Source organism: Sceloporus occidentalis, unplaced genomic scaffold (assembly GCF_023333645.1).
Source record: "Sceloporus occidentalis isolate IW3139 unplaced genomic scaffold, rSceOcc1.0.p SCAF_5, whole genome shotgun sequence".
Classification (NCBI taxonomy): domain Eukaryota; kingdom Metazoa; phylum Chordata; class Lepidosauria; order Squamata; family Phrynosomatidae; genus Sceloporus; species Sceloporus occidentalis.
This window is the reverse complement of record NW_028316985.1, coordinates 36,402,118-36,416,059: the sequence shown is the minus strand read 5'-3', so window position 1 is coordinate 36,416,059 and position 13,942 is coordinate 36,402,118. Positions and strand designations below refer to the sequence as shown.

Sequence of the window (13,942 nt, the reverse complement as noted above, 5' to 3'; positions counted from 1 at the left end):
AGATTTAGAATCCATAGTGTCTTTAGAAAATCTTCCAGGCAGCAGATTCTTTTGAAATATTAAATATTGTGCCATTTTTAGTTCCCTGCCCCTTATGTTAAATGTCACATGACATTTCCCTTTCCAATTCTTAGTGTGGCTTTTAATCTTTTCTTTCTACTTGTCTAATTTCTACTTTTCTTCTGCAACAGGACTTGATAGTCTTCAGCAAAGATGAGTCTCCTCCTCCTCCTTCTGTGCAATCAACGTTTTCTGCTAAAGCCTCTAGAGAAGAATTGGCAACAGGTACAAAAGCAGTAGCCTTTAACTTCTGGAATGTCTAATACATTACACTTCAACAATATTTATAGTAGGTAACAAATAAAAAGTAGAATTTGTTGGAAATTTTCCTTCAGTGACAAATAGCTTGTGGTGGGAAAGGAGATTTTTAGTTCTAAAATGTTATGGGATTCAAAAGGGGTAACCTTCTCCCTCTAGCTCAGTTTGGGGTCCTAGTAGTTTCCTCTTTTGAAGAAATATGTGGGCTGCATCGATACTGTAGAAATGATGCAAGATATTATTGGCAGGAAAATAAGCTGGTGGAGATTGTAAACTGGGAAAAAAATGGGATTCTATTGTATCATCAGATCTTTTGTCTTCGGCCAAAGGTGAACTGAACTACCTGAGATCTCACAGGCTCTTTTTTATTGCCATCTTTCTTCTCCTGACTGTTTCTAATTTTTAAAAAATTGTGTAGGTAGAAAATATGTATAGATGAAGGTAATTAAAGATTTAAACAACTTTTGTGTACTTACATTTTTCTGAACTACACATTTTTGTGTTTACTACACATGTTAGAGGGAAGCTATTTATTATCAGCATGATTATTCTTGGAAGCAGACATGACTACAGAAGTACAGTGGACACATGCTATACGCTGTGGTTTGGTTCCAAAATCCGTGGATGCTCAAGTCCCATTAAATATAATGACATAGCAAAATGGTATCTCTTATAAAAATTGGAAAATCAAGGTTTGATATTTGAAATTTATACTTTTTTTGAATATTTTCAAATCGTGGATGCTTGAATCCGTGTATAAAAAGTCCATGTATAAGAAGGGCCGACTGTATATGGAACTTGCACTAATGAAATTAGAAGAGTCCAGATTTGAAACAATTAACTTTCTGCCGGTACAGACTGGCAAAAAGAACTGGCTTCAGGGTGGCATGGGGGCATGGTGTCTGCACACTGCATGCCCTGACTCTGCCCTCAACCAGATGGCAGGCAGCATTTCGATGTTTCAGTGGCGCAGCATTTAGATGCTGCACACTGAAGAAACATTGAAGAAATGCCACAGCGGTGGCAAAGGCACCCTTTCCCCAGGGCAAAAAGGAGCAGCTTTCTGCTGCTTCTTTTTGTGCCTGGAAAAGGCCGGATTGGTGCTACAGTGTGTGGATGCTAAGGCCCCCAATCCGGCACACAAAGACCCCTTTAGGGACGACTGTTTTTGGCCTTTGTGAATCATCTGAAAAATGCAGTATCATTATAGTCCTGAAAAAGATAAGGTGAACATGTAGGTAGATTCTGTCCTGCCTTCAATTCAGATCTCGCAGCAAGATCTGAGAAGGTCTACTCATGTTAGCATTGAGCATGAGAAAAACATAAATAGAACAGCATGATCAGTGAATCTACTTTTTCATAGTACCAGTTCCGCAGGCCTGAGCCTCTCCAAACACAAGCGAGAAAAAACTCCACAACCTTCCATGCAGATGAAGCTAAGTTTGAAGTATCTTTCAGTATGTTTATTAACTTTATGACACCTTTCCACACCTCAGTTCATATAAAATAATTCATGTAAAACTATTTAAAACTAAAACATAGCTAAAGTCTGCAGTAAGATTAAATGAGAGTACAGTCAGTCCTCCTTACCCACGGATTTTTTATCCACAGATTCAAGCAACCACAGCTTGAAAATACTTTAAAAATACACAAATTCCCATAGACAAACATTGATTTATATAAGGGATACCATTTTACTATGCCATTATGTTTAATGGGACTTGAGCTTCCATGGATTTTGGTATCCACGGGTGGTCCTGTAACCAAACCCCAACGGATACCAAGGGCCCACTGTACCAGCCTTGTAGTGCTGTTGGGCCAGCCCATGCAGAGGCCTTACAAAATACAAAGATCTTGTTCAGTCTCCAGAGGATCCAAGATGGAGCCACAGTGACAAGCTTCACCAAGCCAAGAGGGCATTCCACAGCAGCGCTCACTATAATCACCAACTTAGTCTGAGAATGATGGGGCACTCAATCTTGTGTCAGATTATTTCAGACTCACGCTGCACTCTCAGAGAAAACTGAAGACAATGGTAGACTGATTCCATTATATACACTGAGCAAAAAGCAAGCAGATGCTTAACTAGAAAGCAGTCAATATATTGTTCTGCCAGCAAGATATTCCTGACTACGGTTCATTTTTGTTATGGTTACACATAACAGAGTACAGTACTTGTTTGTTCCATTCACGAGAGATCAGTCCTGTAAAAGAATCTTGAGAATAACGTTTCCTTTTTTTCTACTACAAAGATGCACTTGGAACCACTGAGGCTTTATCTGCCTAACTCTGTGTTAGAATTCCGAAATTATTTTTTAAATAGTGAAATAGTGTTATGAGTGTGTGTGTGTGTGTGTGTTTGCCATCAAGTCACTTGTCGACTAATGAGGTTGGTATTTGGCTGAAATATAATTAATCATCACTCATGTTCATCTGATGAGGAAACAGCAAATTCACACCCTATGTTCTCAGAAAACCACTTTGGTCATCAGTCAAACAAGCAAATGTTCCTTTGCGTGTAACCAGTGATTGAGGGCATGCTATGTATACCCGTCCTTCCTCATTCGCTGGGGTTAGGGGCCCAGGACCACAGTGAATGTGAAAAACTACAAATAAGAAAAACACAATGTTTTTAGCTGAGAGAACACCTCTCTAGGAATCTCTAGCTCCTCCACTGCAACTCTGTGGTCAACATCTGCCAAACATTGACCATAGAATTGTGCTGGAGGAGCTACAAATGCTTTGTGGAGTATTCTCTCTAGGAACATCTAGGTCCTTCAGTGTGACTTTTGGTAGAGTGTTGTGCTGGAAGACTTAGATATTCCTAGAGTGAACATATTAATAAAATCTGTGAATAATCAAATCCTCAAAAGTCAAAGCTGCAAATGTGGATGGACAAATGTATATGTTTTAAAATATTAAATAGAATTAATGTAAACCATTAGGATTTTATACGTATTAAATTAGAAATATGTGTTCTTTCTACATTCTGAATTTTATTTATTATTGTTATTTATGATGACTTCTAGTATAGCCCCTGAAAAAGACCATTCAATACATCTGGCCTTCTGTATCCACAGATTCCAGCATCCATGGCTTGAAAATATTTTTAAAAAATACATTCCAAAAATCATCATTTTATGTAAGGGGCACCATTTTACTATGCCATTGTATTTAATGGGACTTGAGCATTCACGTATTTGATATCCATGGGTAGTCGTGGAACCAAACCCCAGCAGATCCCAAGGACCCATTGTATTAGTCAAAACATGTTGGGTTAATTACAACATACGAAAATCAAAAACTTTTTAAAGGAATAAAGTACAACCATCAGTAAGCACATGAAGATTTTAAATGGAATAACATCTTAGTTGCCTTTCAAATAGCTGAATTTGCCTTACTCTACAATCCTAAGCATGCTTATTAGGAAATAAGCCTCACTGAATGTATAGGACAGCAATACTGAACATACATAAGACTGCATTGCATATGCTATACTTGCAGAATAGACAGCAGTATTTATTACTAATTTCATATTTATTGTCTTTTTTAAATACAATAAAATCTTTAATTTTCATGGAAGCTAATTCAGGGGTTGGGAGGCACTGTAAAGAATGAACTGTTTGCAGTCAAATTTTTAGTACGACTCATAATTATAATTACTGTAACAGGTTGCATCTGTTTTGGAGAGAGTTTACTCTTGCATTTCTTAAATACTAGTAGTTCATCCTTTCCCCTTAAAATTCCAGAGTTTTAATTTCTAGTTTTTTTGCTGGTTTTGCATTCTTATTTGCATTCTTGTTTTTTTCATCAAAGGCACATGGATAAAAATCCATAATTTATTAAAGCCAAAGAGGCTCACCAGCTCACCCTTTAGATATTTTTCAGACTGCAGTTCAAATGGTGAAAGCATCCTTTTTTTTGTCAGCAGAAACATCTTTGAAAGGTTAAATAGACTGACAAAGATGACAGAAAAGCGAGGTTTGGTGTGCAATAATTCAGACTGCAATAAATACAAACCACAATCCATCTTGGAGAGGTGGTCGTCAAAGCATGCCTTTTGCAGAATGGATTTTTCCAGTTCCACAAAATGCATGCTTTGTTGACTACCTCCCCTTGGGAAAAGAACAGCGGCATGGAGAAAATCATTACTCTCCTGATCCATTTATTTATTTATTTATTTATTTATTTAGGTATTTATATCCCGCCCTTCAGCCCTAATGGCTCTCAGGGCGGCTTACAATTTTATTTTTGATCAGACAGTTTTTTGCTTTCTTGTGTGATATATTCCTAACTGACTAACTGCTATCAGATCCCTTTGCATATTCCAGACGAGCACAGCTAAATGTCTGTGAAAGCAGATAATGTTGTTATTGTTTGCTGTCAAGTCAACTTTGATTTATGGCGATCCTATGAATGGGAGAACTCCAAAAGCCCCAGTCGTAAATTGTTGCAAACTCAGGGCTGTGGCTTCTTTGATTGAATCAATCCATCTGTAGTCACTCTCTTTATTTTCTTATTGCCCTCCACTATACCAAGCATTACCATATTTTCCAATGAGTCATGTCATCTCATGCTATGTCCAAAGTGTCCAAAGTATGGCAGCCCCAGTTTAGCCATCTTTGCTTCTAGTCAGAGTTCAGGCTTGATTTCCTCTAAGACCCATTAATTTATCTTTTTAGCAGTCCATGGTATCTGTAGAACCCATTACCAATACCACATTTCAGATGAGCTTATTTTATTTCTTTACTTTCTTCACACCCACACAAAAATTGAAAATGCTATGGCCTAGATCTTTTTTTTTTTACTAAGGTATTTAATGATATGTCTTTACACTTGAGGATCTTACCCAGTTTCTTCATGACAGCCTTTCCAAATCTTCTTCTAATTTCTTGACTACAGTCTCCATTCTGCCTAATGACTGAGCAAAAGTGAGGGGGAATCTTTAACTATTTCAGTGTCTTCATCATCTGCTTTAAAGTTCTGTAGTCATTATTTTTATCTTTTTAATATTCAGCTGTCACCCTGCTATTGCCCTTTCTTTCTTAACTTTCTACGCTGGTCATTTCAAATCTTTGCTATTTTCTGTAAGTAATATGGTGTCATCTGCATAGCTTAAACTATTTATATTCCACCAGTTTTCATGTCTACCTTCTCTGAGTCTAATACTAGTTCTCTACAACTTGAAATAGTTTACTGCTATGACATATAATATCCAATAAGATCAATTTTCAGAAAATTTGTTCTCCCAGGAAAGAATTGTCAAACAAAAAGATATTTGAAAAAGGGTGTAAGGCTCTAAAATACTGGGACATGTTCTGAAACATTTAAACAAATCTACAGTGTCTATGGCTGTTTTTGTCTTGTCCTCTCAATGCGAGTTTGAGAGGGACACTGAATGTTATCTCCCTTCAGTGAAAGGCTGATAACATCTGGAAAAATGTACAAGGTTGGCTATCAGGATAAGGTTGCTTTCCATTTGCCTTAAGGAGAAGGGAAATTGCAAAAACCAAGAATACAGTCTTGTTCCATGAAGGAAGAACACCCACTCACAGAGGAATTGTTAGATAGATTGACCAAGTTCTTTTAACCTCTCCCCATGGATAAAGGCAAGCCCTAGGAAAGGCTGCACACGTATCTTGATTGATAATATGGGAGGCACAAACAGGTCTCTCTGAAGTGTTGTCCCATTACCATCACTGGAAGTAAATGGCAGCTGAGATGTGCCAAAATGTGTGGCAGTGGCATTTAACAGCAGTTACAACTAAGTGTTATTTTTCTGTAGCCATGCATACTGCTAGAATCTTCTGTGCAGATCAGTCCATCTCCTTCCTTTTTCTGCACAGATGTATGTTAGCTATCAACTTAACATAAGCTGTTGTTGTTGTTGTTGTTGTTGTGTGCCTTCACACCATTTTCAATTTATGGTGATCATAAGCCATTTTTGACCTACGGTGACCTTAAGGGAAACCTATCAAGGAGTTTTCTTTGCAACTTTTGTTGAGAGGGCATTTGCCATTGCCTTCTCCCAAGGCTGAGAGCATGTGACTCAATGAGTTTCATGGCCAAGCTGGGAATTGAACTCTGGTCTCCAGAGTTGTAGTCCAACATTCAAATCACTATGCCATACTGGCTCTCTAGTACTGTTGTCTATAAAGGACAGTTATTGACTTCTGTGTGAGATGGAAGTTGGGGTATGAGTTGCTGGATGTCTGACTAGACTAGGTCCCTGCTCTGCATGTTACTTGCCATTCACACAATCAGCATCATCCCTGTTAGAAGAAGAAGAGGAGGAGGAGGAGGAGGAGGAGGAGGAAGAAGGGCCTGCATACAAAGGCAGTACAGACTTTCTTACAAACTGGTTTGTTCATGACAAATTTAGCTCATAATCAAAGTTTGATTTGTAAAGGTGTCTGCCATTCATCACAGAAGAAAGGAAAGTTGGCTCAATACTTTCCCATAATGGAAAAGATATACAATCGCTACTGTTCCTAAGCCTGCCTCTTTCTTTCCTTTCCACTATTCAGAAGTCTACATGGGAATTTCTGTACTTGCTCTGTCTGGGATCAGGAAGAGGAAAGGTCAGAAATGTGTCCCCTTTGTATGCCTCTTGAAATGTCCCATTGCTTGCCAAGTCCAAGCAGAAGGCTTCAGAGCAAACTGAAGGGAAGATTTTGAGTGAAATCTAGAAAATATGCATCAGTACTTTTTCTGTCCCAGAGTTAACTGAACCCAATACATGCAATTTTGTTCATCTCAAGCTAAGCATTTGGCTTAAAGCAACTCCCTGATTCTGACACATGGGTAGGAAGTCAGGTATGTGGATCTTTAATGTCAGACGTTTCCAGCTGTCATTCTTTCCCTCCCTGCTGTGTCTGTATACAGCCTAATGCGGTATCAATTTTGAGGATTCTTTACTTTGTCTGAGATTTGCACTGTATAATAAAGCTACTGTATAAAATTGGTATGGTGATTTCTGGGAATAAAGCCTCTTCTAGGTGATTAGCATTTAAATAGGACAGATAGCCATTAAAGACTGCATTCACCAAATCAATGTTCAGCTTGAGGCAGACAAATTTGAATACAATATTATTATAGCTTATAATTATAGATATTTAAGTGCAGTTACACAGATTGGTTCTAACTAGTAACACGAAGCCAGACTTGAAATAACAAGCTTTTCCAGATTAAATTCAAGTCACAGTGGCAAAGATTTATGGCAGATGACATTTAAAATAGCCATAGAACATTTTTTACAATCATAGTGGGATTATTCACTTACTATTTCCCCCAGCATATATACATTAAAACATATACATATTTCAATATATATATATATATATATATATATATACACATATATATGTATAATCAGGAAAACATCCCCAAAAGTGATTTATTTACTAATACTTGTTTCAAAAGAGTTGATAATAAAGGTGATGGTACTGCCATCCTGGCATCAGTCCTATATGTTAGTGACACTGTGTCTTTTCAAGGTCCAAATCTCACTTTTAGTCCCCATTGTAAATTTATAATATGGGATCCCTCATGCACACATTGTACAGTCCCAACCCATACAGTCTCCTGAGTCGAAAAAGAAAAGTATTTTTTCTAATAAAATAATAATCTTGAGAAAGTTTTGCTTCTTGCTTTTTAACAGACCAATGTGGCTCCCAAATTTTCGAAATAGACTAATTCACCTTAAAATGGTATTTCTGTCCCGTTCTGTTGCAAAATCATTAATTGTCTTCCTTCTAGCTGGGCCTAGCAGAATGATGTGTGTATACAAACTAGGTATATATTTGGGCTTGTAAAACATCTCAAGAGCATTGGCTCCCAGTGTCCCTGGGATCAGTATCCGTGATTTTTATGCTACATTCTTCATCCCAACAGCTGTTCCTGATTTAAGTTTAGTAGTTTGGGGGGCAGGGCATATGATTGTGGGAATAGCATCAAAATCCTTACTAAGTAGCGATCAAGAACATGAAATAGTTATTCACAGTCACTACTTAGTCATGATTTTGACACTATTACCACAGTTATAACTTCCCCTCCAACCTACTTTACTGGGTGTCAGCTGCATAGGGAGAAGATGCTCCATTCTGCCACTGAAAGTTTCTTTCAGGTTTTTTGGGATGGTGGTGATCAGGCCAAGAGAGATTACTTAGTTAAGTATAGTCAGCCCTCCACATTTGCGACTTTGACTTTGGCGGATTTGATTATTTACGGATTTGATTAATTTGTTATCTCTAGGAATTGTTAAGTCCTTCAGAGAAATTCTGTGGAAAACTGACCACAGATTTGCATGGGAGGACCTAGAAATTCCTAGAGAAAATACTTCTCTAGACATTTGAAGGTCTCCAGCATACTTCTGTGGTCAAATTCTAGCAGATGTTGACCATTTAGTTGCACTGGAGGACTTGGAGATTCCTAGAGTGGTGTTCTCTTAGGTAAAAAGAATAGTGTTTTTTATTTGCAGATTTTCCACATTCATGGGGGTCCTTCAGCCTTAACCCCAGTGAATGTGGAGAGACCACTATATACTTATCTAAAAAGGAAGAAAAGGCAGTGGAGAGGAACAAAGAAGGAATGTAGCAGCACCTTTAAAACTGATTTTTTTAGCATGAGCTTTTGTAGATGTAAACCCACTTCTTCAGATGCGATTCAGAGTGATATCCAGGCTTCAGGGCCAAAGTAAACAGAGAAGATGAGCAGTAGATTTAAGAACATAAAGTCATAATAGTCAGGACATAGGGTTTAGGTGCATTGAATCATTATGGGATGATCATAATAGATTTTTCCAGTATTTATCATATATACTATAAATTAACTTCATGTACAAGTTGAGGACAGGTTTGGAGGCCAAAATTATGGATTTTGATATGACCTGTGAAAGTCAAGGATAAAACTTAAGGGCATGTAACAAAGGATGTAAAGGATGGAGCAAAGGAAAATGATGCCAAAGAAGATAGGAAATTCTAGCAGGCTTAACAGCCCTAAAGGTTGGTGCTTCTTTTAGGTGCTCCCAGGATGAATTACGCTCTTGCCTCTTCCCACTCTGCTCAGAGAAGGGGATGTTTTTTATTTTTAGATAAGCATTAAAGTACAGTATTTTTATTAACCTATGGATATGTTGGCCCCATTTTTTTGGATCAATTTTTAACTGAAATTTCTAGACTTTATACATGAGTATATACAGTAAGTTTTGAGGATGGTGGCCAGTGAAGGAATGTTTCTTTATGAGTTTATATAATGAATAACTACCAAAGTGTCTCAAATGTGTCCTTTGCTAGTGTCCATGTGCCTTTTTGATTCTGAATGTCAGTTTTTCAAAAAGTGGTAATTTTAACTTGAGGAGAAAAGAAATCAGTCATAGAGAACACCAAGCTAAAAGAATGGGACTGATAACTGAACTTGTTACTCAAGTCCTAATGTAGCACACAATCCACCATGCCATATTAATACAGTACACCTCTCAAACAACATGTTTAAAATCTGGGCATGACCTCCTCCTTAACAGTTACTTTATTCTTAATATACTTCAAATTTTAATGACTTAACAGCATTGGCACCTCTTTCAATTGTGTTTCTGTATTTTCTTGATATTTTATGTGGATTTTTATTTATTGATCTTACTGTTGTTCTCTGCACTGTGTGTCTCTGTGTGTATTCTTTTCTTTTATTTGAGGAAAGGAGATTTTCTTTATTGTAAGATACCTTAAGGTCATTTGGCAATAAAGTGGGATGATTATAAAAACCATCAAACAAAGCAATAAATTTCAGAATTAAAAATAGTTATTGTCAGTGACATAAATTTTATTATTTTGCAGACACTGCTTTGAGTCCTTCAGAAAGAAATGCATTACCCATGCAAAAGTGGGATTTCGGCAGAAAATTAAAGAGTGCAATCTTTTCCAGAGCTATGTTGAAATCCCCATCAAGAAGGCAGTCAAGCATACAGACTCAGATTTGTGGGACAGCTTTATATGATATTTGGTCATCAGGTCCAGAGGAAGTTATTGCTACCAACAAGCAACAGGCTCCCACATTAGATGTCCCTTCTTGCCGTACTGGTGCCTCTGTTGAGACCATTTACAAGTCTCCTACCTTTCAAGCCTTTGATCCTTTGGCAGATAATACAATGAACACAAAATCAGCTCCACCTTCTGTACATTTCTCTGGGCCTAGTGAAACTAGCCTGCAAAATGTCCACTACTTAATACCAGGCACTGGACAGACAGCTGACTTGAGCAGTCATCCCACACGGCCAGGTGAGTTTGTGGTTTTCTGTCTACCACATAAACAAGTATATCTATTGCTTCTCCATCACATTCATACTTCGTAACTAATATAAAATGATGATTTTGTGATATTGTTCAGGAAGCTGGCTCCCACATCATCTAGAATAATGGTTCTCAACCTCTGATCCTCCAGACATTTCAGATTTGTCCATGCTGACTGGGACTTCTGGTAGTTGGACTTCACATTTGGAGGACTGAAGGTTAAAAAGAACTGATTTGTGTGTTATGATACTGTTAGAAGCTAGCTGTCATCTCTCATAATTACTAACATAACAATCTGTTTATATAGCTGATAGAATGGTTAAGATACTTAAATGGAGAGTAGGTGAGCATGATTACAAACAGGTTAAATGTCTCCTTTCTACAGCTACATAGTAAACATTAGATAACAGTGGCCAAGGTGAAACTTGAGATAGAGGTAAGGTGACTGTAGAGGGTGGTTATTTTTTTTTGAAAAGTACTTTAAAATAGTCTGTGTTTGCATGGTTGGGGTGTCTGGACCCGTGGGGAGGATGAGCACACTACACAACACAATGGGTCAATACCGGCAGCACTGTTAGCACACTGCCCTAGGTCAGCAGCTTGCCTGGCCCAAGGCACCACCTCCTGACATCTTCTACCTACCCATCAATGCTCCTCTTCTGTCCCTGCATCCATAGGCAGTCTGCATGTCCAGGGAATTCTTCAGAGGTTCTGATCAGATTTGGAGCAGGTGGAGACTCTTGCATTTTAACTGTTTGGTGTTGTTAGGAAAAGGTGGATAATTAGTTCTTACGCAGGTAATTCAGACATAGGTTCAAAGCTATTGAAACATAGGGGCGAAACCCTTAAAGTAAACAAGATCTGGCTACCAGTCCTGAAAAATAGCAAGATAAAGACTCAACAAATGCAAATGAGAAATCTCCCAGCAGACAATGAGCACTATCAAGCAGACACTAATCCTCTTTTGCAGACTCTCCCACTCTGAAGCCTGCCATTAGCAACAGAACAATACACATGCAAATCACTGCTGCCTTTCCAGGTCATACAATATATATACCCAAGTCCTTTCCAGGCAAGCATTCTCTGAAGATGCCAGCCACAGATACATTCTCTTCTAGAACATGGCCACATAGCCCAAAAAACCCACAAAAAACTATGATGTTACAGTGTTTTTGGTTTTGACAGAACACTGGGCATGTTGGAACCATTTTAATTGTTTTGGAAATGATAGGACAGTGGGGGCTGAATTTAGCTAAAATAGCTCATTTTTGTGATGGTATCTGAATCGATTAAAAAAAAGGATAGCAATAGCAATAGCTTAGTGTTCAGCAATTATTTATATGAAACTAAAGGATTAAATTGAAATGCCCATATCTGTTTTCCCAGTCTCTTAACATTTTGACATATATATCATGTAGACTTACAATGGAGATTATCACGTGGAGGATAAGAATGGGAGCAAAGTGGATTGCTCCCGTTCTTATCCCGTCTCATTTGCGTGATCAGGGAAAAGATGATCATGTCCCACACACTTATCCCATTCTTCTCCCGTCCATGAAGTGTAATGGACCCATCATTTGGTATTAACGATAATCTCCTACATGTGACATATGAACAGATTATATCCATTCATTTTCTTCTCATAGAAAAAATATATCTATAAACAGAAAATGCCATGTTACCAATAGTCTGTTCAGATTTTTGAGCATTAGTAAATACTATGTACTGTATCTTCTTTGTTCTACTCCATATACAATATATGGATTTAACCTAGGGTGGGATCATACAACTGCTTTCCCCTCTGGATCAGCAGATCCAACCTTGATGAATACAGAGGTTTGAAAGAACTGAGCTAGGGCCTAGGCTAAGAAACAAGGTCTGATCACTCTAGGCTTGAGTGTTTTGCTGTTTCAAGGCAAGTTTCCAGTGCTAAATGGAAAAGCTGTATTTGGAACAACATCTAATACAAATGAAAATAGATTAACAAACAGACCTGATTTTCTTAAATTCCAGGTTCCACTGTGGACTGGATGCCATCTTTTATTTTAATTAAGCACAGCACATCATAAATTAAGATATGTATATTTATTTCCATTAGTGGATCCAGCAGTATTAAAAATGAATGCAAATTTTCATAAATAGCATATAACATTCTGTATTTTCTTTTCTATACATTTTAGACTCCACCAGCTCAGTTGGAACAAGATCTTCCTTTTCTACTTTTTCCCCTGAATCAGCTGTTCCAAACAATACACCACAGCCCCAGTGTGTGCTTCCCCATGGATCACCTCATTTGTCTTCACCACAAGGACTATCTTCTCTTTTCTATAAAGATCTCAAGGAAAGAATTGCACATTCCTTTTCTCCTTGCCCAGCATCTGATGAAGATGATAATCTTACTATTTTAAGTCCACATCTTGATAATATTGATAGATTTACAAGCAGAACATTTCGTGCTTCTGGTGAGAGCTGGGAAAACAACACAGTGCATAATACACCTTCTGCACCAGCTTCTGAAACACCTCCTGATGTGAATATTCTTGAGGAAGACCTTCTTTGCATGAGTGTTGAACCAAAATGCATAGGTATTTTAGAAGAGATTAAAAATGAAGTTTGTGGACTAAGAGGGGATTTTTGCAATGCAGCACAGGAACTGCATATTATTAGTAGTGAGTTAACAAATATAGTGGCTTCTGTTCAAAATATGAATCAATTCATTGTAGCTCTCCAGAATGACAAATATGAGTCTGTCAAACAATAGTTAGCCCAAAGGCCACTTAATTAAAGTGCCATAAATGATTTATGTATTGTGCCTCATTATCCTGCTTTACATTGTTTATCAGATCTCCTAGTTTAGAGTTGAAATGAATAGATATAGAAGTGCATATATGTACACACACAGAGATGTACCCATACAGACATATACATATACGTACAGACACACCTTATATTCTTGTTATGGAAAATAAAGTTGTTTATATCTTCTAATGTAGTTTGCTTTAAAAAAAAGAACATTGTTGATTTATTTGATTTGTTGAACATTTGAAATCTAAACATGTGAGCTAGATTAAAAAAAATAAAGCATGCACCCCAGAAGTATCATAGAGCAATTAAACAGCTTTCAACAAACACAGTCCATATTTAATCTTCATGGATGCCATCACATGGATTAAAACTCCATGCTATCCATGAAACTCTTAAGGACGGGTAGGGTTTTGCATGACAGTGAGTACTTGCAGTTAGTACTAAAGGACCTGAAATAGAGCTGTGTGCAGCACTCCTTTGAGACAAACAATTGTACAAGAAAGCTACCTGGCAGCTCTAAAGTCATAGAAACACAG

At 37.6% G+C, this 13,942-nt stretch overlaps 1 protein-coding gene across 2 annotated transcripts in view; it reads left to right on the top strand.

Moving 5' to 3' along the window:
- ENTHD1 (ENTH domain containing 1) overlaps positions 1–13,671 on the top strand; it is a 46,230-nt gene extending 32,559 nt beyond the window's left edge. For both annotated transcript variants that reach the window (XM_089526764.1, XM_089526765.1), the window contains exons 6-8: positions 192–285; positions 10,149–10,589; positions 12,782–13,671. In XM_089526764.1, coding sequence (XP_089382890.1) covers positions 192–285; positions 10,149–10,589; positions 12,782–13,362 — 1,116 coding nt within the window. In that variant the 3' untranslated portion in view covers positions 13,363–13,671. The remainder of the gene's footprint in view (positions 1–191; positions 286–10,148; positions 10,590–12,781) is intronic.
- The last annotated feature ends 271 nt before the right edge of the window (positions 13,672–13,942 follow it).